General features: G+C 42.1%; 1 protein-coding gene across 1 annotated transcript; it reads left to right on the top strand.

The window, feature by feature from the left end:
• Window positions 1-1,442: 1,442 nt before the first annotated feature.
• On the top strand, window positions 1,443-19,980 carry nyo (nyobe). The gene is made up of 8 exons (XM_064694080.1): window positions 1,443-1,498; window positions 11,527-11,917; window positions 12,704-12,864; window positions 13,425-13,626; window positions 14,498-14,749; window positions 14,808-15,751; window positions 15,832-16,050; window positions 19,386-19,980. The coding sequence occupies exons 2-8, from the start codon at window positions 11,532-11,534 to the stop codon at window positions 19,652-19,654; spliced, it is 2,433 nt and encodes an 810-aa protein (XP_064550150.1). The 5' UTR covers window positions 1,443-1,498; window positions 11,527-11,531; the 3' UTR covers window positions 19,655-19,980.
• The last annotated feature ends 1,594 nt before the right edge of the window (window positions 19,981-21,574 follow it).

Genomic DNA, 21,574 nt, shown 5'->3' with positions numbered 1-21,574 from the left:
TGCATTTGGTAACAAAAAAGAAAGTTGCTTAAAATAAACTGAAAAACCCAACCAAAAACAAAAACAAAAAAAAAACATTAAGAAAACACAAATATCATGGAAGACATTTCGAATTGCTAGCGGCGCGTGCGTTGCATCTTTAATTGTACATATTTTAAGTTATTTAGCTCGATTGAGCTGAGAGAGCTGGCCAAGTGAAACTGGTCAAGTGTAGAAGTCATTGCGCAGAGTCCTCGCGATTTTAAGCAGCAAATGTGTTAAAATTGGCAGCCTTTTTAGGCAAGTGGCAGCCGCTGTTGCTGCTGCTGTTGCAGCTTGCTGCTGGCCATATTTAATTTCGTTATTTATAAGCAAATTTGCTGCGCTGAGTTATGCCCCGACCAAGGCCTAGCGACACCGTCGACTAGGTCAACTTTCGCTAGCATGGAATGCGAAATGCAACAACAGCAGCAGCAATAACAGCAACAGCAGCAACAACATGATACTACAACTGCAACAGCAACATTTGCAACAACAGCGACATTGCCAGCCAATAATAAAGCAAAAGAAGTGCTCTGGCTGACTGACATTGTCTGACTTGGCTGACTTGGCTGACTTTGGCTTGACTTGGCTGTGATGCTGCCACAGGGAGCTAATAATACGCCAGTCGGGCCTTTTTTGTCCGGCACGAAGTCAAAAAGCGGGTTTGCTTGGATTTCTTTGCCTGCTTCGTTTAAATAGTTGCAAATAAATTGTGTGGGTAGCGACGAGAGATGTACAACAGCAACTGCAACAGCAACAGCATCAGCAACAGCAGCAAGTAAATTACTTCAATGTCACCTGCTGATGATTCAAAGTTGAGATAAGCGATCCAAAAGAAAGAACCTCGTCGTCGTCTTCGTCTTCGTCGACGACGTTGTCTTTGGCTCTGTAGTTGGCGTCATGACGGATATTTTCAGCATTGCAATTGCCTTAAGTTTTCTCTTATAATGAAATTATCGCTGCATCTCATTGTTTGACTGTTGTTGTTCTTGTTGTTGTTGCTCATGCTGTTGCTCTTGCTCTAGCTGTTGCTGTGGCGTTGCGCTATCTGAGATTTTGTCTGTTGCAGCAGTGGTAAAATTATTTATTTAGTTCTCGTTTTCACGTTAAACGTTGTCACACTAAACTCAATTGCTGAACTACAGATGCCTATCGTCAGTCAGGCCACTGATAAGACCAGACACTGGAAATTCAATGCCCGCTACCCCCACTCTCCCACATTGTTTTCCACCACCTTTTGTCGTTTTATCGTGCAGCTGAAAAGCCTTAAGTGGGTTTCTGGCTCAGAACTTACTATTGTACCCGTACTCGTACTTGTACTCGTACTCTTACTGACTTCAAGCTAATATTTATACAATTTTCATTTGTTTGCTTACAGATCACACAGCATATATAAACGAATTCTCTGTTACAAGTCGAGAGTGGGGTGCATTAGATTCCAGCAACGTTTATTTGGCCAACAATAACAATAGCTAAGGTATGTGGAAAGCAAAGATAAAAGGTTATGTTAAGTTCAGAATATGTTACAAGATGCAGCGGTGATGCCAACCAAATAAGAACTAAGAAAGGCAAAACTCTAGGAAATTTGAAATCTATCTTACAATCACCCAGTAAAAACTTGCATTATGCAAGATAAATGATATTATAATCGATAGCGGTCACCTAAGGTCTAGGCGTATCTGATGCTTGCCCATAAAAAGCATCATTTTGACATTATGCAACAGTGCTGTCAACTCCACAGAAATCCAAATCATGCAAATCTTTCGAAATAAATAAAAAAAGGAGAAGAGATGACTATCGTAGGCGTATCTAATAACAATTTACGTTTGGCCGTAATTGCTAATGCCTCGGCTCTATGCAAAAGTGCTGTCAATCTATTGAAAATGCGAAAATTTCAACTTTATAGATACTTCATAGAAAATTTTATGATCAATTACAACTTACTCTTAGCGTAGTCGTATCTGGTAGCATTTAATAGTCAGCTGTTACCACTTTTTATGTTTTCCCATAAATATTTAACAATTTGCCATGCTTAAATTTATAAACAAAGGCGTGCTGACCCATAGACGTTAAGCAAAGCTGGCCAAAGTACACACACACCTTCAAGCTAATCCCAAATGCAAATTGAGTTCTGTGCAGATCCAAGACAAGCTGGTAATTCAAGCTCAGCTTAAAACGTTTTTAGCCAATCTGTGGGCCATCGATAATGTTTATTAAATGCAAACAAAGTGAAATCCGTTTTGGTTAACTTCTTTATTCAGACAGGAAATGTGCGCTGGCCGCATCTGCTTCTGCCTTGACTGCGGCTGCAGCATTCCAGCCGGCTCCAATGCCCGGTGCATATCATCGACCCAGTTTTGGCTTTTTCTTAGCCAACTTGAGAGCAGCAAGCGGCGTGCTAACTGGGCGCTGAGCACAGTGTTTAGTTAAATAGAAAATAATTTGGCGTGGGCCGCTCTAAGATACAGATACAAAAGTAGCTAACAAGAACTAGGCAAAGCATCCGACGCCGTCGCCACCGCCGCCTCCGCTGCCACAAACTAAAGTAATTTCTTTAGAAAAATTTTTGTATACCCTGTAGCCATAAAATGGGTAACAAAAATGGGTATAATCAAGTTGTGTAAATTTTGTGTAACAGGCAAAATGAAATGTCTATAATTATTTTGAGAATATTTACATGCTGTATCGGTTACAACAGTCGATCTGAATCTATCTCGTTCTCTTTTTATGTTACTTTCCCTAAACGATCCTATTAAGCTTACGACACGTTAAGACCATGTTTGGTATATGCTATCATATTATAAACCTAAATGTATCCGGACAGTATCATAAAGAACATATAATAAATAGAAATAATCTAAGAAAGTTATTTCAAGTCAAGAGTTCTATATTTGTCTAATACATATAAAAGCATATATGAGCATGAATGCATGCTAGAGCTTGTTACAGGCTATCTTTTCGTCGAGCACAGTCAACATCCTCTAACTTGGGTTTCTATAGTCGCTCTTTTCACACAATTCGCACACAAACACTGAATAAATTAGCGTGCTATATAAACAATATGTATATTGTACGTATATATAAGGCAAGGCGTAATTGTGCAATGAATATCAACAGAAATGGAGAACTCTAGTGCAGCAGCAGCAGCAGCCTCTGCTGCCACTGCACCAACACCGCAGCCTTTGCCTCTTAGCCAAGATTGCATGCGCCTGCAAAGCCGTTGGCTGTCCCACTTGTGCGCGGCCTTCAATGGTTTGGCGGGCTGGCTGGTGGTGCTGATAGTGTTGGTGGTGTTCCAGAGCCTCGTCTCGTATTCCACAATAAACGGCACGCAGAGCAGTGACTTTAATATTTATTGCGTTTTAAAAGACGCATTGAGAACGGTGGCTTTTGGTGCCCAGAAATGGGCAACTGTTGCTGCCAGCCTATTGCCCGTTGCCTGGTGCCTAGTGCCTAGTGCCTGCCAGTTGGCCATAAATCTCAGCCAGCTTGGCCGCCAATAGCTTTTTATGTGCAAATTATATAATGAGTGCTGCACTTATGCGGGCTACTGCAATTGGGCTACTGGCCATTTTTGGCCAAAGTGTTTGTCTGCTGTTCCAGTTGACCAAATTGCCTCTATGTTTCTCTTTTTTGGCCATGGCATTTATCTCTTCCGTTGGAAGCGGAAGTGCAAAAAAAGTATAAATAAAAATAAACCGCAGCTGAGTCTGAGATATTGATTTTGATTGCCCGAGAGACGATCGGTATGGCGTGTGTGCATGTATGTAATGATGGCTAATAAATCAACAGAGATTGCCTGGAATCTGGAATCTCTGTGAGCGCTGGCCACGTCGTCGGCATCTTTTGTCTGGCATGCAGCGTCTGCATTTCCTGCGCCGCATTGCCAATGCCAACAAATTAGCGCAACGGCGTCGGCAAAGGCAAAATCATAAGGCTAAAACCCCAGCTAAGACAGCAGCGTATAGACCAAGCAACAGTTGGCATTGCGCATAGAACTCGGCACTCAGTCTATCAATCAGTCAATGCAACTGGCTAACAAAACAAATGCAATGGCTTTGTTGTTATTGCAGTTGTTGTTGGCGTTTTTTTTACCTGTTCGGCGAGGCCAATCTTAATGTTTGTGCAACCAAGTGGACACGACAGAAAAAACTTGTTGCACTTCTTGTTTGAGCTGCCGAATGCCGCTTAACCCATCAAATGCCACAAAAACCAACAAACAAAAAAAATTTATATTTTTTTGTCATTGCAAGAAGTTTGGGCTATAATTGATCTTAAGTTGAACCAACGCTCGATCCGAAAGTTGAATATACGTCTGTTAGGATAAAATGTTTGCTCTCATCTGAGACTTATATCTCAAGAGGTGTCCAGAGACAGAGGAATACAGGCAAGTGTACTTTAGTCAAGTTTACTTGACTGCCAGATACCAGCTGTTCACAGTTCCAGTATTTACATACATTCCAACAGTTATACACACACTCAAACATGCAAATACATGGGTATTTAGGAGCGTGCGCTGCCTGCTTTCGGTAGAGATGAAGCTTCATACCAAACTTTATGGTACCAGAACTTTTAGTTTCTTCTATAAATCCTGTATATAGCATGGTTTTCTTATCAAGTTAGTTAGCATATTAAACAAATCATATATTAATTTTCAAGGTTATATCTTAATAGTAGTAGAAATATATATAAAAAATAATAATATATATAAAAAAAAAATATAAAAAGCAGAAATAAATGGAAAAAAAAAATATAAATATATCGCTGTGTAAAAGTAAATTTTTATGGAAATTTGCCATTACTTGACAACTGCCTGATAGTTTCTGCTCTATTGAATTATTAACGTGTATGCATAGAGGTTTGTTAAATCTCTGTAATTGTTTTTATGTGTGTGGACTATAAGGAGGATCGTTGGTCGTCGAACGGTTAAGGCCGAAAAAACTTGTATGCAGTTTGAAAGTTTTGTCGCCTGTTTGTTTTTTATTTTTATTTTTCTTTTTTTTTTTTTGTACATGCTGTGTGCATCTGCCATGCCATGGTTAGGCCAGTTGGAAATGGGTTAATGGCACATTCTAATAGTCAGGCCAGGAAAGTAGGCAGGCCGTCATTTGAGCTAACAAATTTATTAGTCAGCTAGTATGCAGCTACTCAGCTTCAACGTTTGGCGTTGAGAATATTGTTTGCCATGAATATTGCGCTCAAATTGGCTTAAATGCCAAGCGTTGGCAATTAGCTGCGCAGCCGGTGGGTGGGTGGTACAGTGCAACAGTTTACAGTTAGTTTGCGCCATGTTGACAGTTACGTGCACCGCTGCTCAGCAGCCACCTGCAAGTTGCCACCAAGGCAATGGCGTTGCATAAATTAGCCAACAATGTTGAGCAAAGTCAGGCAGCCGCATTGTTGTGGCTGTTGTGGGTTGCGGTGATACGGTGGTGCGGTGTTCGGTGGTGCGGGGGAGCAAGCTGCTGCCGCTGCTGCCGCTGCCACAATTCACAGCCTTTTGTACTTGCGTAATGCATTTTCACGCAATTTATAACAGTTTGTAGAATTAGGTCAGCAGCAGGTGGCCGCCCAAAGAAATGTGCTTAAAAATGCATTTGCATTTGATTGAGTCGTAAATTGGCAACGCACACAGACACACACACACTCACACACTCACACAGATATATATGTATACACACACACATGCGCACATGCTACAGTTAGACATATATCTTTGGCTGTGGGAGTTGCCACCCGTTTCGTCGTTCTTAAAAACATTTATGGCTGCAACTTTGCCGCTTCGACCTGGTTTCAACAGCATCATTTCCAGAAACCGGAGCCAGTTGTTGCGACTTCGGCTGCGACTGTTGCTGCTTTTGCTGCAGCTGATGATGATGCGGCTTTGGCGTGCGCTTTTCAATTTGTTGTCCGCCGTTTCCTACTTCTTTTTTTTATTTTTTTGTGTGTTTTGTGTGTGCAACATTGGGATTTATGTGTGCTGTCAGCTTTTCGGCTCTTCCAGCTTTATGAATTTTACTTTTAGGCCAAGAATTTAGGAGCCGCAGCAACTAATTATACGACACGTGCCAAGCCACAGCGCCACAGCGGGCCATTAGAAATTGCATACAGTTACAGAAATGGAAAAATACACTATTTTGCCAACTGTTTCCATTTAATTTGCCTGCTAGCCGCTAGCTGTCAGCTTTCTAACTATGCATAATGCTATGATTTGAGCCAGTTTTCTAGAATTTTTAATTGTGGTTAAGCGTTTTTTTATTGACTCAAATTAGCGCTCAAGTAGAATTCGATGCCACGGCGAATGAAAGTGTCAACGCTTCGAAAGAACGGCGAAAAACTAGGCTGCAACTTTCATAAAGCTGACCGCGTCGTCGACCCCGAACCAAGGGCCATAAGATAAAGATAAAGGAAAGCGAAAAGTGTGTGGCACACGCTGCACAGCGATACGAGTTGAAAGAATGCAGGCCGTGGAATCGCAGAGCCGCATAGCCTAAAGCCAGTTGTCATAAAGTTCTTTGTCACGTACCTCAAATAAAATGTGTTTTTATGGCGCGATTAGTGCTGGATTTTATGGTGCCTAAAGCATATCACAAACAACAGCAAACAACAATGTCCACAAAAAAAAAAAGTGAAAAGAATGTCAAGTGTTAATTGCCTACCTATGGACGTGTCTCCACTGTCTGGGCGGCTGATGAAGATTAAGTTGTAGCTAGTGTCTTTTTATGGGTTTCTAAGTGTTATGTTTATGGGCATGCGACTCAAACATGGCTCGATCCAACAGCATCACATAGAGTTTGTGTGTCATTGCATTATAAATGATCATAAATGATTATAAATGGCAAACACAATTAGCCAAGCCAATTGGTTATGTGGAATAAAGGGACAAATGGAAAAAGGTTTGTCTTCAAGAGATAAATCTACAAAGTGAATTTTTAGAAAAAGTATGGATAAATGGATATGCAGTTCTTACAAAAATTATATACCGTTAGGAATTGTAAAACAAATTACGCTTTTTATGCACCAATTACAATTCTATAAAGGGTTTTATAAAGTTCTCTATAAACGCATTATGGCTTTATATGTATCTACTAAAATTTTATTTTATAGCAAGTTCTTGAAGCAAATGAAAAAAAAGTCCGAGTTCAAATCTTAGACTAGTGTATGGATCCAGTATTCCTTTAATTCATTTATACTCGTAATTAAGCTTTTTTTTATATATGTTTTTCCATGCTTCCTAATTTCGCGAAAATATACAGAAGCCTCACAAGAACGAATTTCCCTTGACTAACATGGGAAAAACTGCTAATTAAGTTTTTTTAAATAATTAAACGCCCCAAGACCCATCAAGTGCTTGGTCAACTGCTAAAAAAAACTTTATAGGAGACGTACCCATAGATGAAGAAGTGTTTATATTTCATGTGCATATACAATTGATTTGCATGCAAGGCCCAAAGGTTTTCAATTTTAAATTAACATTAAATTGATTGCTAATTGACTTTTAAGCCATAAAATTCAGGCGTTTTAAATATAGTAAAAAAAAATCAACACTCTCCCATGGCCAACAGTGAGCCACAACACAAATGCACCCAAACGAACCCAATATGAGATATTAGGCAAAAGCTGAGAGCCCACGATAATAAATAGAAGCCTTTGTGGTGCGCTGAAAAATGCACGGTCAGGCAATGCTGGAAAGGAAGCAGAATATTATCAAAGCTGGGCAAAGTGCTGACCGTGAGCAGAGCAGCGTTCAAGTCGGCGGCATTATCATAAACTAAATATAGCAGCAAATATCAATTTGATTGTGCGCGGGGAACTGCGGTCTTGCCGGCAGCAAATTGAGTGTGCAGCGCGGCTGTGCATTGTCTGTGGCAAGTACCGTTGAGACCGTTGAAAAGTCTGGAGCAGTTCACGTGCATGTCCGGCTGCTGGCCAGTGATAAATTATCACTGTTGGCTGGCCATTAGTTTTCGGAAATGTACGAGGTGAGCAAAAAGCTAGCCGCAGTGGCCGCGTGCAGTCAGCGGTCCGTGTTACCAATTCACTTGACGCTAAAACTTATTGCCGGCAATGAGAATGCGCTTTACCCAGGGCAAGCGCTTGGGCTGGACAGGCCAGTCAGGCCAGGATGGTGCCATGAGCATGTCCATGGCCATGGCCAAGGCGTTGGCGTTTATTATGCAAATATTTCAGCTTTAAGTTGTGCGAGGTAAATTAATATGCTGGGCCGATTTACCTGCTGGCTTTGACTTTGCTTTGGCTTCGCCTCGCTTGGCTACACAATGTCGCATTCATTTAACGGCACTTGGCTGATTGTTATTTAAAGTTCAGTTCATAACAATTGTTGCTGTTGCATTTGCTGTTGCTATTGCTGGTCGGCCGTTGCAATTTATTGCTTTGCATAGTTAACAACTTGATTGGTAGCGCTGGGCACTTGGCTGACATTGAAATGTAGGCCTGCCATTGATGCCCGCCAATGATTGTCCTCCATCGTTGTTGTCTTTCGTTGTCGTCGAGATGTTGCAGTTGTCATGCAGCATAAGTGGACTCCAGCTGTTAGTTGTTGCTGTTCGCTGTTGTTGCATAACTAACAATGTATGCGGCGCATAAATACATAGCGCGATTGGCCAACAACAGCACCAACAACATCAACTGAACGACTGAACCAGCTAAAGTAACGGGAGCCCCACACAAATGCGCCTGACATGCAAAAGAATTTCAACAATGCGCCGCGATAATGCGGGGTAAGGAAGACACAGCGAAAAGGATAGAGAAAAGGAGGGGTGGGACGGGTGAGAGATACAGAACGGGTCTCCATTTAGCAATGCAAATGGCGCTGTTTAGCTTAAAGATAATGTCATTCCCAATGCAAGAAACTATGGCAAATATGGTTAAAGAACTCGAACATGTTTTCAACTCTGAAACTCTATTTCGGATGCTGCACATTGATAAGAGGCAATCGTGGAGTCGGACAGATGACATGCAAAAACAATTAGTGAGTGCGTTTATGCATGATGTGCATAATAATTAAAGAGCTTTTGATTAGTTAAGCACGAGCAAGTTCGTTGCCTAAGTCATTTGTTTTAATGGTCAACTCAAATAGAATTTGATAAGCCCTCCGGCTAAAGGTCTAATTGAATTTCAATTTAAATGAGTTTGAGTTGGAGCTTGTGGTGGTGGCCAAAGTGTATAGGCCTGAAATTGGGTTAATGGCCGTACAAAATCCATTCACAATACAATTGCAAGGCCTAGATCAAATATCAATCACACCAGGTTCGTTGCCTAAGTCTTTTGTTTGTGCGAATCTAATGATTTTAGATTGAGGCAGAGAAAACCATTAGCCATGTAATGGAACGGTTGAGCAACCCTTCACTTATGATTATCTTTAGGGTTAGCTGCTTAGTTCAAGTTCTTTGGCCAGAACTTCTCATACAGCACACACAGCTCATCAAATAACTCAAGAGCATTAAGCTGCTTACGGGCAGCCACAGACATCAAGCCCCACCCCAAAGAAAGACCTGTTTACAACATGATTGATAGATGCGCCGAACAGAATTCGTAGCTGGCAGCTACCGGCTCCCAAGGCGATCGGCTTGTTAACGTTCAATTAGTGAAATTGATAGACATATCTATGGAAAAACATCAACGGAAACCAAAGCAAAGTCCAGAACCAAGATACGCAAGATCCAAAACGGCCGAAACGTTAAACCCAAAATTACTTCAATGTTAATTAAAATGTTTTTGTGTTTCGCTTCTTTGGGGACTTTGATATGGTCACTCACATGGAAATTCGTAATATGCAGCAAGGCCCCCGGACTGGAGCGTCGACCGCAAGGTTCGATTCTAACCGCATGCCACACACAGGCCGCATGCGTGTGTACCGTTCGTTTCTTAGTTTTCTAACTATTATTATTATTTTTTAGTTTTTCCTTTTGTTTTTTTGTTTTTGTAAGTAGCTGTGCCCGCTTTACGGGGCGTTCGGTCAATGGCTCATTATATTTGTGGGTTAGCAGGTGATGCCGAGTCTGAGGCCGCGCAACTACAATGAAACTTTTACAAATCTTGCCCAAAATATAAGCACAGCCAGTGGGTTATTAAAAGCGTGTCGGTCGATGGGACGCCGCTTGCCTGGCAGCCTATAATTAGCATAAATTCATTCATAGAACTAATTGCAAGTGGAAGTGAGTGTTCCCGTAATGAATCGGGTGCCAGCTGAGTTTTACCAATGCCGTAGCCCGCACTTTTTTCCCTATTTTTCTAGTTTTAGTTTTAGTTTATGTGTGTGTGTGAGAGGGTATTGTGTTTCAGTACAGGTCTTAAGGCATGTTATTAACTTAACGGTACTTGTCGCTGTTGTTTGGCTTTTCATAATTTATGTGTGAGCGCGGCAGGCGGTGCACTTGTTTTGCATGCCACGCCGCTAGATGGCGCATCGAACGCACCCCCGTAATTAATTATGTAACAGAACAACAACAAGTGCCGCCGCGCCGCACATTATCATGGAATTCAATCAAAACATATTTCTCACGCCACCCTCTTATTAACAGCAAAAGCTGTTGTTGTTACCAGTGTCGATTGCCTGTTGCAAATAATGAGAAAAGATTATCTCACAGCTGTTGCTACTACACACGCCTGGCAACGTTTTTTGTGGCCTTTTGTTTGCCACTCAACACACACAGTTGGCCGTTAACTGTGTTTTGGCCATAAAACTGAACACGTTGCAGAGCAATCAGAGCAAACACTCTGCGCTTTTCACTTTCACGCAGTTAGGATTTGCCAGATTAATGACAGACATAAAAAGTTTTGATTGCCAACGTTGTAATGTATGATTGCATAAGCGAGAAAGCTTACAAAACATATATAGCCAAAGAACTAAGTTCAACTCGAAATTAGAGAGCATTGGAGATATCTTCCAGATTGGTAAATGTGTTGCTGATGCGATTTATATGGTCGTAAAATGTTTTGATTTCGTGGTAGGTGAAAATGGTGTCTCACAGCTTGATATCATTTCAAAACGCCTACACGCAGACTCCCCCGTAAGCTTGTTGCTCTCGATTGCGGGTCAACAAAAAAGTGGCTCTACCTTTCCCAGGCGTCAACACATTTCACACATCCAGCTTGCCCGTGGCGGCGGCCTTAAACATTTCTTTTTATTGTTGTACAATAACAAGCGCAAACATTGCTAGCCAACTGTTGCTTTAATTAAACTCTGTAAGACCTTACAAGCCAAGCAATTAATGCTTGCGCACACACAGCCAACGTGCAACATCTGCCGGAGACAGGCGCACAAGCAGGAACAGAAAACAAAAAACAAAAAAGTGCCGTTCGCTCAGTTGTTGTTATTTGTGCACCACATGCAGCGTGGCAGCCTAATATGCAACAACTAATAAAATGCACAACAGGAATTACATAAATTACGCGTAACGTGAAATTAGTTAGCCTAATTAACATTTTGCCAATGCCCCCCCGACTAACGCCTGCCCTCTATTTTTGTCTGCTCTCTTCTAGGCAAAATGTTTCTACGCCGTTGCACTTTTCTGCTATTGCTCTGCCTAATTGCGAGTGACGCCAACGCCGTGCGCAAAACGAAGCGTCCTGTCAAGCCGGCCAAGCAAACAATTCCACGCACCAATGTGACGCCAGCGCCGGCAGCTACAGCTGCCACAACAAGCAGCAGTGCCAGCAGCAGCAGCAGCTCCACTACAACAACCACCACCAGCGAACAGAGCGTGGAGGCAGCACCGCTGGTCAGCAGCACCAACAGCGCGATTAGCAACAGCGAGCTGCCCAAGCCGCTGCAGCCACAAAATGACGCACAGCCAGAGGCCAAGACAGACAAAGCGCCTGAGACGGACGAGGAGTGCGATCCAGATATGATTGGCTTCGAGATAATTACCGGGTAAATGTCATAAACCTAAGCATAATGCCAAAGCAAAGTCAAATTTCCAAGCTAACGTAATTCAGAAATGTGCCTTATTTTTACTTTTACGTATATTCCAATCGGGCTTATGTCCGCCCAATTTAATGAATGCTAATGAACTGCAAGTTACAGTCTCAGATTTCGTCCAATTAACTGATTTGCATAGAATTGCGACCTAACGGCATCCAATGTAAATGTTATAAGGCCCCAAGCAGGTGGCAGGTATTACGGCGGGAAGGGGGTCGTTTTATGTGGGCGAAACGAGGCTTGTCTAATCACATGGTTTGTTTGGATGTCAGGCAAACTCAATACACAAGAGCGCGTCGACAGCAGCTGCTTATGAGCTTTCTTTCATCGCAGCAGCTGCTGCCGACAGCAGCAAGTTCGTTGCCTGAGTCTTTTGTTTAGCCGCTTACTCATAAGCCAGTTATGCGGGGGCCCCATGACGTTATATCTGGTAAATGCGATTAAGGTATACTTTCATTTTTCTTTTCGACACGCTCGAGCTGTTACTGACTAATCAAATTGGATTAAAAGACTTTACGAATTAATCAATTTAAATTAATGTTTACTGCTTGGATATTGATGAACATTTGAAGTATGGGAAAAAAATAGAAGTTTGTGTAAATGTGTTTGGCAGAGCTGAAATTGTAATTCTTCCAAATGACACACAAAAATTCGTTGTTTACTTTCGATACCAGCAGGGATTAGTGTAATCAAGTTTTGAAGCTTTATAACCAGTCACATCTCTTTTCTCTCCTGCAGCTACGTATTGTCGGCACCCTCAAAAATGTTGGATACACTACCCGGCACGCTGATGCTTACGGACTGCTTGGAGGCTTGTCAGAGCAATGAGTCCTGCAGTTCTGTCAACTATGAAACCGGCTTGTGTGTGCTGTTCAAGACGACCGCCGATAAATTGCCAGGTGAGTTAGAAAGTGTGAGAATCTGTTGCTGTTGCAACTTGTGCTGCTGCAGCTGCTGTTTTGTGTGCCAAAGAAAGTTCAATAATTTAGTTGGCCGCTCGTTCATTCAATTATTGAGTTCTAGTTCATGGTGGCCAAGGCGCTGGCGCATAAATCACCAGCGTCAGCCGCAGTGCGAAACACGCCTTTGGTTTTACGCATGATTTGGCAAGCAGGCAGGCAGGCCAGCAGACAGAGCGACGACGACGGACGGCAGACGACAGACGACAGACGACGGCTCCAAGTTGGCCTGGGCCCAGGCAAACTAGATTTTGCCTATTCTGCAAACTGGCTTTTGGCATTGGCGTTGCGCTAACGCATAATTTCAGGCCAGCCTTGTCGCTGTTGCCGTTGCTATTGCAGTTGTCGTAGCCGTTGCCGTTGCCGTTGCCGTTGCATTTGCTGCTGCTATGTTTCTCAACGCCTGTTACTTTGCAGTGAAGGGGCGTGTGCGTAAAACGCACCACACGCACCACACACTACTAGCACCATTTAATGTTTTTGGCTTGGCTCTTTTGCAGGTTCACTTTCGCGCTCACAATTTCCGGTTTTTACGATCTACGCACAGAAATCGTGTTTGGGCGTGCGTCCTTGCTCCAAGGCCTGGTGCGTTGATCGCGTTCAAGGTTACCGCCTGCCCGAACATGTCAAATCTAGTCAGACGGTGCTGTCGCGTCGCGACTGCTTGGAACTCTGCCTGGGTGAAACGGAGTTTACGTGCCGGTAAGTCAAGTGAAGATGAACAGGATGCAGCCATCAGCTGTTTAGATTGCCATTACATAATCTCTACACAAGTTGATCCAGTTATGTATATTCAGAAACATGATATCGTCGTGCCACAGGTGTTACTAGGCTACTAAACAGACACTTTAAATTGAGAACTGGTTCGATCAAGATAAGGGTGTAAATGAACTGTTAAATGCGATACCAGTAATGGCATTGATTTGTGATAAGAAGCTTAGCAGAAGCGCCTGTCAAATAGATTTAGATTTCAATTGAGATAGTATTGATGAAGTACACAGAGGAAAACCTAACTCTTACCTAAAGATAAAAACAAATTCATACAAATCCTATAAGTAATTAAGATATACAGAAGAAGTTACAAGCAACTCTCGACTAGCATAGCTTAAATACTGAAAAGATTGCAATGATAAAGTTTATAAATATAAGAATCTCTGTTAGGCTAGTTCACATTAGAGACTAGTTTGAATAAAAGATAAAATCCGGAAGTAAATAACAGTATTAGAAAGTTAAATTCAATAATGTTTAAGGGTTAAATAAAAAAAGGAGAACTTAATTTAGATATTCTTATTCTTGTCTTAATTATTACCTCGAATTACTGAAATCATTATTCTATTATAATTGAGCTAGCTTAAAGTAGCCTGTATAGATATAGTTTAACGACAAATCTTCACTTGCTTCGAGTAGCTTTCTATATAACTGACACCTTTCTACACACTGTACCTAATGCTATATCTTCACATTCTTTCTTTATCTTGCTCTTTCTAAAAACAAAACAAAAATACCTTCAACCTATTCTACTACCTATCTGAATGCGTACACCTCTGCCGCTCATAACTCTCGCCTTGCGCAGCTCGGCCAACTTTTATCGCCATTCCGGCCTGTGTGAGCTCTCAGACATGGATCGCATCACGCTATCGGCGGGCAACAGCGTTGAAGCTTATGAAGGCGCCGACTATCTGGAGAATAATTGTGCTGAGGAGCCCAGCAAGCTGTGCGAATTCAAGCGTATCTCGGGCAAGATTCTAAAGACAGTGGATTCCGTTTATCAGGACATTAACACCATTGATGAATGTCGCGATCTGTGCCTTAACTCGCCTTACAGGTAAAGCCACCGCATTAAACAAGTTAATGAATGGTTCTCACAGCTCCAACTCTGACAGATGCCACTCGTATGACTACAATGACACTGGCGACATGGTCTGCCGTCTGTCGCATCACAGTCGCGCCACATTGACGGATGTGATGGATCCCTATCTGGATGTGCCCGAAGCAGCCACCTATGAGCTGTCCGCCTGCTACAATGTGTCTATCGAGTGCCGTTCCGGTGAGATGATCACCAAGATACGCACCTCCAAGCTGTTCGATGGCAAGGTCTACGCCAAGGGAGCTCCCAAGTCTTGCTCCGTAAGCGTGGACAAATCGCTGGAGTTTGATTTCCGCATGGGCTACAACGATCTCGAGTGCAATGTGCGCCAGAGTGCCTATGGTCGTTATATGAACGATATTGTTATACAGCATCATTCCATGATTGTCACCTCCTCTGATCTGGGCCTGGCTGTCAGCTGTCAGTATGATTTGACCAACAAGACGGTGCTGAACGATGTGGACTTGGGTGTCACTGGCGAGATCGAATCGTCGCTTAGCGAGGAGATAACCATCGATTCACCGAATGTCATTATGAAGATCACCTCACGCGATGGCAGCGACATGAAGCGCATCGCCGAGGTCGGTGATCCTCTGGCGCTCCGTTTCGAGATCGTTGAACAGAACAGCCCGTACGAGATCTTTGTGCGCGAACTGGTCGCCATGGATGGCTCGGACAGCGCCGAGATTACGCTGATCGATGCTAATGGCTGCCCTACCGATCAATACATCATGGGCACCATACAGAAGCTCTCGCACAATCGCAAGGTGCTGCTCTCTCAGTTCGATGCGTTCAAGTTCCCATCTAGCGAGGTGGTACAGTTCCGCGCCCTGGTAACGCCCTGCATTCCACGCTGCGAGCCTGTCATTTGCGATAGCGAAGATGGCGCCAGCGGCGAATTGAAATCTCTTGTCTCCTATGGCCGCAGGAAGCGCTCCGTGGTGAATGGCACCGATGGTGGTAAGTATCGCCCAGCGGCTGACTGACTTTTGGCTTCTGGCCGTGGCTCATTACGTTGCTAACTGCTTGCAAATTCACAGCCGAGTTCATGGTCAGCACACGCCAGCAACGCGAGCGCCGCGATGTTAACCAAGCCCCAGCCGATGATAACATACTGCTCGTGCAGTCCATACAAATCACAGACAAGTTTGGCTTCCAGGCCGAGGATGGCAGCGACGCCGGCCAGAATGCTGCCGAGCCCCATGAGAAGGCCTACGCGGGCGTTCCTCAGGACAAGCTCACTTGTCTTAATGGCTATGGTAAGTTTTGCTCCCTCTGTGAAAATGCCCAATCAAGAGCGAATCAAAGCATCCAAAGTTGATGCTGCTGCTGCTGTTCCCGCTTCAGCTGCTGCTGCTTCTGCGCGCTGATTTGCATAGACAAGCCGGAGAACGTTGTTGACGTCGTGCTGCTGCAGCCAGCGGGTGGCGGATGGCTGCAACTGAGGATGCGAATGCGAATGCGTTTTGGTGGCTGCGGCCAGCTGTCCGCCTGCCAGTTGCCAGTTGCCTGCTGCGTCGTGAGCCAGCGGCTTGTTTTGGCCATTGTTGGCTGCTCGCTAATTTTGATAATGAATCAATTTTTCATCATTGCCACTGACGACTGCATGAGAAATAAATTGGATTCTCTAGCTATGTGGCTCATGTCTAGAACGTGTACAGCTCTGGCTGCCAACAAGTTATGATGCAAATGCTAATACCGAAACCAATGCCAATGCCGAAACCGATGCCGATGGCGATGCTGACGCCGCAGTGTCGCCGGCTCACGACCAGGTCACTGGTTCAATGTGATGTGCTGCGCCAGCTGTGCAGGATGAGATGCTGTGGCTGCGGCTTTTCCTGCTGCTGCTGCTGCTGCCGCATTACTGCACGCCTCATTTTCGTGCGGCGCGAACAGTTTGCACAGTTAGCTAAGCCCCGCGCTGCCCCCTTTCTCCATCGTTATGCAGTTGTCATTGTAGAGCATTGTGGAGGTTTGTGGAGCAATTGCCATGCGCGTTGGACATGGCGCATTAATATCAAATGCAACGTTGAAGCGTTAAATTTACAGCTTGTTAGACGGCAGCAGGTCCAGCTGCTGTGGCTGCTGCTGCTCTAGGTTCATTTGGTCCCCAGATGCAGCAGCGGCAGCCACATCAATTTCTGTTGCAATTACGCGCTGCACAGCAAAGCGAAGCGCGTCGAGCTCATTGGCCGCAATTAGAGCAACGGTTTTCTCCTCAGTTTAAGCTCATTTACCACACACATTGAAGATTTAGAGCGAGTGCTTGAGCTAAAGCTTGAGCTTGAGCTTGAGCGAGTGCCCGGTTAATATTAATGCGTGTGGCATGTGGCATGCGGCAATCAATCTAGCGGCCAGCTCTATATATACTCCATAATTTATACAAATTTATTTGAATTATGCATTCTTCATAACTCCATTCCAATGATTCTGTCTGTAATCTACCCGGCCATAATTATAATCTCAGCCATAAGCTTAAACTGATCAATTTTCAAGTCTACAATTTGAAGTTTATAGAACGCTTCAATTATCTGTAAATTTGTTTTGGTTAAGTTATTATGTTTGATGTGAATGCAAACTATTAGGATTTAAAAAAATAAATTGGCCTAAAAACAGGAAATTTTTTTACATATTTAATGCGACTTATTTAGGCAAATCATTTTTAAAATAATCAGTTAACTTATACTCATAATTCAGTTAAGGTTTATTTAGTTTGATTTCTATTTTGAGCCTCGCCGTCTTCTTAAACTTCCACACAGTAGCGTTTACATAGAACAAGAACATGGAGAAACTCTTTATGAAAGTAGGTTTTGAACAATTTATGTCAATTTCATATTACTCAATATTAAACATCTTAAAATACTTTATAACGGTCAGGCAACTAAACAACGAGATGGACGAGTCAAGGGCTATAGGAGTCAGTGATATTTATGTATTATCCCTATAGCTCGTAACTATTTCCTATGCACACGATTAAAAGTTAATTAATTAAAATGGAAAAAAAATTCCCGAAAATCGAAGCATTCTTTATCCCACTTTTTAGTTTACATTTCCTTTAGACAGACTCATAATGTCTCAATTATTTCTAATTCAACTCAAACCAAGCGATTTACTCTCTTCACTTTCATTTAATATCCCTTTTCCTGATTGGTTTCCTTCACTTTCCCCGCCAATAACAATAAGTCCAATGTTCAGCTTTTTCAATATGTGTCCAATCAAGTTTTCCTCGCTTTCATCTCAGATGCAACATGATGCACATCCGATTTGTGCACTGGTTCCCATAGTGTTAAAGTCGAAAACAACAACGTGCCGATCTTGTTCATTGTTCTAAGCTGTTTGTATTTATTGTTGTTGTTGTTTTGAGTTTATTTTGAAATTGTTTACTATTTGATTGCTTTTGTGGGTGCCCCCGAGCTCGCTGACTTACCGTTTATCGTAATTGTAATAATTTCATGTATTTGTTGTTGTTGTTGTTGTTGTTGTTGTGTATACGCACAGGCAAACTGACAGACAGAGAGAGAGAGACAGACCGACAGACAGACTGAGCGAGAGGGTGAGAGAGATGGACAAACAGATAAAAGGTAAACCAAGCACATAAATAAAAGCTCAAGTGCGTGCGCTTTGTTATTGAAACTCGTTAAAGTCATTGCCAACAGACCACGACAACGATGACGACCACGACAACAACAACAACGCTGTTGTTTGTTGTTGCTCTTGTACGTTAGGTTACATTTGGTTGTTTGTATGTGTGTGTTTGTTGGTCTTAAGCCGTCGGCGCTTACTTTTTATGGGCATTTGATGTACAACACCACCAACAACAACAGCAGCATGCATATGTACGCTGTAATCTGTGATAGTCATCAGCAAAGTCGTCGTCGTCATCATCATCATCATCATCATAATCATCATCATCGTCGTTGTCATCGTTGCTCTTAAATTCAGAATTTCGTGAACTGGACGACAACGCATGCAAGCAAACGAACGGAGGAACAGTTTGCTCTGCACTTTGTCGGCACTTTCACCCGATTTCTACCATTGGCATTGGCATTGGCATTTCGAATTTCCTCTGTCCATTGGCCGTTGGTTTTACTCCCAATCTACCATCTCCGGTCTCTCTGTTGCGGCTTATTTATGTGGCATGTTGCACTTTTGAGTGCATGCCCCGCCGCGTGTAGGAGAACATGAAAAGTGAAGCCTTGGCCGAAAAACAAAAAAATAAATATAAAAAATAAAAGAAATATGCAACTCATGCACTAAATTGTCGCTGCTTTATTTTCTCATTGTTTTTGTTGATCTTCAACTTGTTGCTGTCAAAGTTGGTCACTTGGTCGGTCGTTGGTTTCGTTTTTGCTCGACGCGGTAGCCCAAGGCAGCGCCGCTCTTGGCCAGAGCTAAGCGAGTGAACTGGGTCAAGTGGCGTACACTTTTGTTTTCTTTGATAACTAAGTCGGTTGGTTTCGTTGTTGCTTCCTTGTTGCACTGGTTCCTCATTATCTGCCATTCGCTCTTGCTCATTTTCCTGTTTTGATAAGCATGCCGTTAATCCAGTTTTGGTTCTAATCTAACTCTTGCTCTTTCCCATCTTCATTTGCAGGTCTGATCTTTGCCGGTTCACTGTTTCTGCTCGCCCAGCTGAGCATCTTTGGCATTTGGAAGACCGTTCAGCGACGCACTCGCAAGGAGCGCTATCTGTATCAGCAGGACCCCACGCCAACCATCACATATGGTGCGCCCACCATTCTATATGGACCACCCCCACCATCAGGTGGCAGCGCTGCAGCGTCGCATGTGAGCAGCGCCAAGGATACGCTGAGCAAGCTATACGACAGCGGCATGAATGGACGCTATGGTCAGCAGTACTAAGATGGGTATCGGATAGCTCTCACAATTAGCTGGGAACAAACGCAATATGCCTCGAAAGCTTCAAAAGATTCGATGAGACTTGAATAGCACATATACATACATAATCGCCAAGCAGCGATGCATGAAAATCATTTGAAAAATTCATAGTTTAATTCTACGTAAAATTTAGTTTAAGCTTAATTTAATTAACACGTAATATAATCGAATACGCAATCGAATACGCAAAAAAATAATCGAACTGATTGCATTTCAAATGCGCGCTTTTAAATGAACTGGAAGAAATGTTCCAGCATTTTAAAACTGCGCATTGCATAGACAAAATCAATAATTTAGCAGCAAAAATTGTAGTAAATTTTTAGAATTCTTCTCTTTAGCGCAAATTAGGCTAATTTTTTTTGTGTGTAGTGAATATCTCTTGCATATGAGTATCTAAAATCTAAGTCTATAACTGAGGCAAATTGAAGTGCATTTATAACTTTTATTCTACCATTTTATTTATTGATTGTATTATTTATTGATGCTTCGAGCTGCTTTATACGTATATGTAGGAAACGTAGCCATAATATTTCCTGCAGACTTGCCAAATAATTTTGTATCAAAATGTTTGTGTCAAATTTCTTGCAATCGGCTGCGTTTCACAAACTCGAATCGACTATTTATTGTACTTAACTACTATTTATCGCTAATTTATTTATTGCTAATGGCTAAATGCTAATTTATTGCCGAAACGCAGAGAGGTGCTAAGTTTTAGGTGCTTAGTATGGGGCTACACATCAGCAAGACATCAGCATAAAAAGGCTAAAGTTTAAGGATCTTAAGTTTAAACGAGACAATTCATACACATGAAGAAATATATATTTGCTAAACAAATTGTACTGATTAAGTAATGCAATAAACTCTATAAACATCTATAAATATCAAGTGTGTTTTTATTCGCTTAGAAGTGGTGGATGGAATGGAAGATATAAGAAATATCTTAAAAGGATCACAGTTTAATTGGTAAATAGGCCACCTTGATTCAAGAGATTCAAAACGTTTTGGTTTCGGTGCTCAAGAAAATTTTGTATAAATAAAAAAGATTATTTATATATAAAACTAGAGGGTATACCCCGGTCATGCCCGTGGCACGTATAAAATAAATTCTCTCAAGACCTGAGTTTGAAACCGAACGGAAGGTAAAAAAAACTTTCATACTACCGTTTGCCGCCAATTTACCACTGTTGTGGGTGGAATTTCCCAAAAAGCTGAAACACGTATTCATTAAGTTTTTATGTACAGCTTTGAAAATAAGTTTGAAGCCATTTGGACAACACTTAAAACTTCACCAAAAGAATCTTAAAATTACATTTTCCACCAAAGAAGTTTGGATTCTGCGAAAAGTGTGAAGCACATTTTTCATATTTAAATTTATTTGAGCGCGAAACGTCACCCACCAAATAGTTGACCCCAATTTCAATCAAGGAGAATGGCATATTTCGAAAAGTGTGACACACCCTTCAAATGCATTTGAAAAAAGATATTTGAAAATGAGTTTGGGGCCGATCGGATGTTAAACAAAAAAGTTTCATAGAAACGTTTTTCGCGTTGATTCCACCAAGTTTAGAATCAAACCCTCTGAGCTATAAACAGATCAGCGACAATATTTTGCATATTATTTAAAAATTAGAAATAACTCTTATTCTCGGAGTCTCTTATTTTAAATTTACTTTTCTGAACTTATAGAACAACGAAAGTTTATGGCCCATTGTTCTAGTAGAGGGAAAACAATATAGTAGACCGATGCTGGGAAGTTTCTGTTTTTGTATAAGGAGCTCTATGAAGTGCATAGTTGATGAGTTTTCTAAAGTAATCCAAAAAAACAAAAGAATATTTTTATAAAATAAATGCATTTTTACCGAAACGAAACGATAACGAGATATA

This window comes from Drosophila montana, unplaced genomic scaffold (genome assembly GCF_035044405.1).
Source record: "Drosophila montana isolate Dmon_TW-CO22-7 unplaced genomic scaffold, ASM3504440v1 contig_3733_1, whole genome shotgun sequence".
Lineage (NCBI taxonomy): Eukaryota > Metazoa > Arthropoda > Insecta > Diptera > Drosophilidae > Drosophila > Drosophila montana.
The sequence above is the reverse complement of the archived record's forward strand: the minus strand, read 5'-3'. Positions and strand labels throughout refer to the sequence as shown.

What these genes read in the sequence shown, in the direction of transcription:
- nyo (XM_064694080.1), top strand. Translation starts at nt 11,532, where the DNA reads ATGTTTCTACGCCGTTGCACTTTTCTGCTATTGCTCTGCCTAATTGCG. An exon ending in GAAACGGAGTTTACGTGCCG is followed by an intron (nt 13,627 to 14,497) that starts GTAAGTCAAGTG and finishes CGCCTTGCGCAG; the next exon opens with CTCGGCCAACTTTTATCGCC. An exon ending in CACTTGTCTTAATGGCTATG is followed by an intron (nt 16,051 to 19,385) that starts GTAAGTTTTGCT and finishes CTTCATTTGCAG; the next exon opens with GTCTGATCTTTGCCGGTTCA.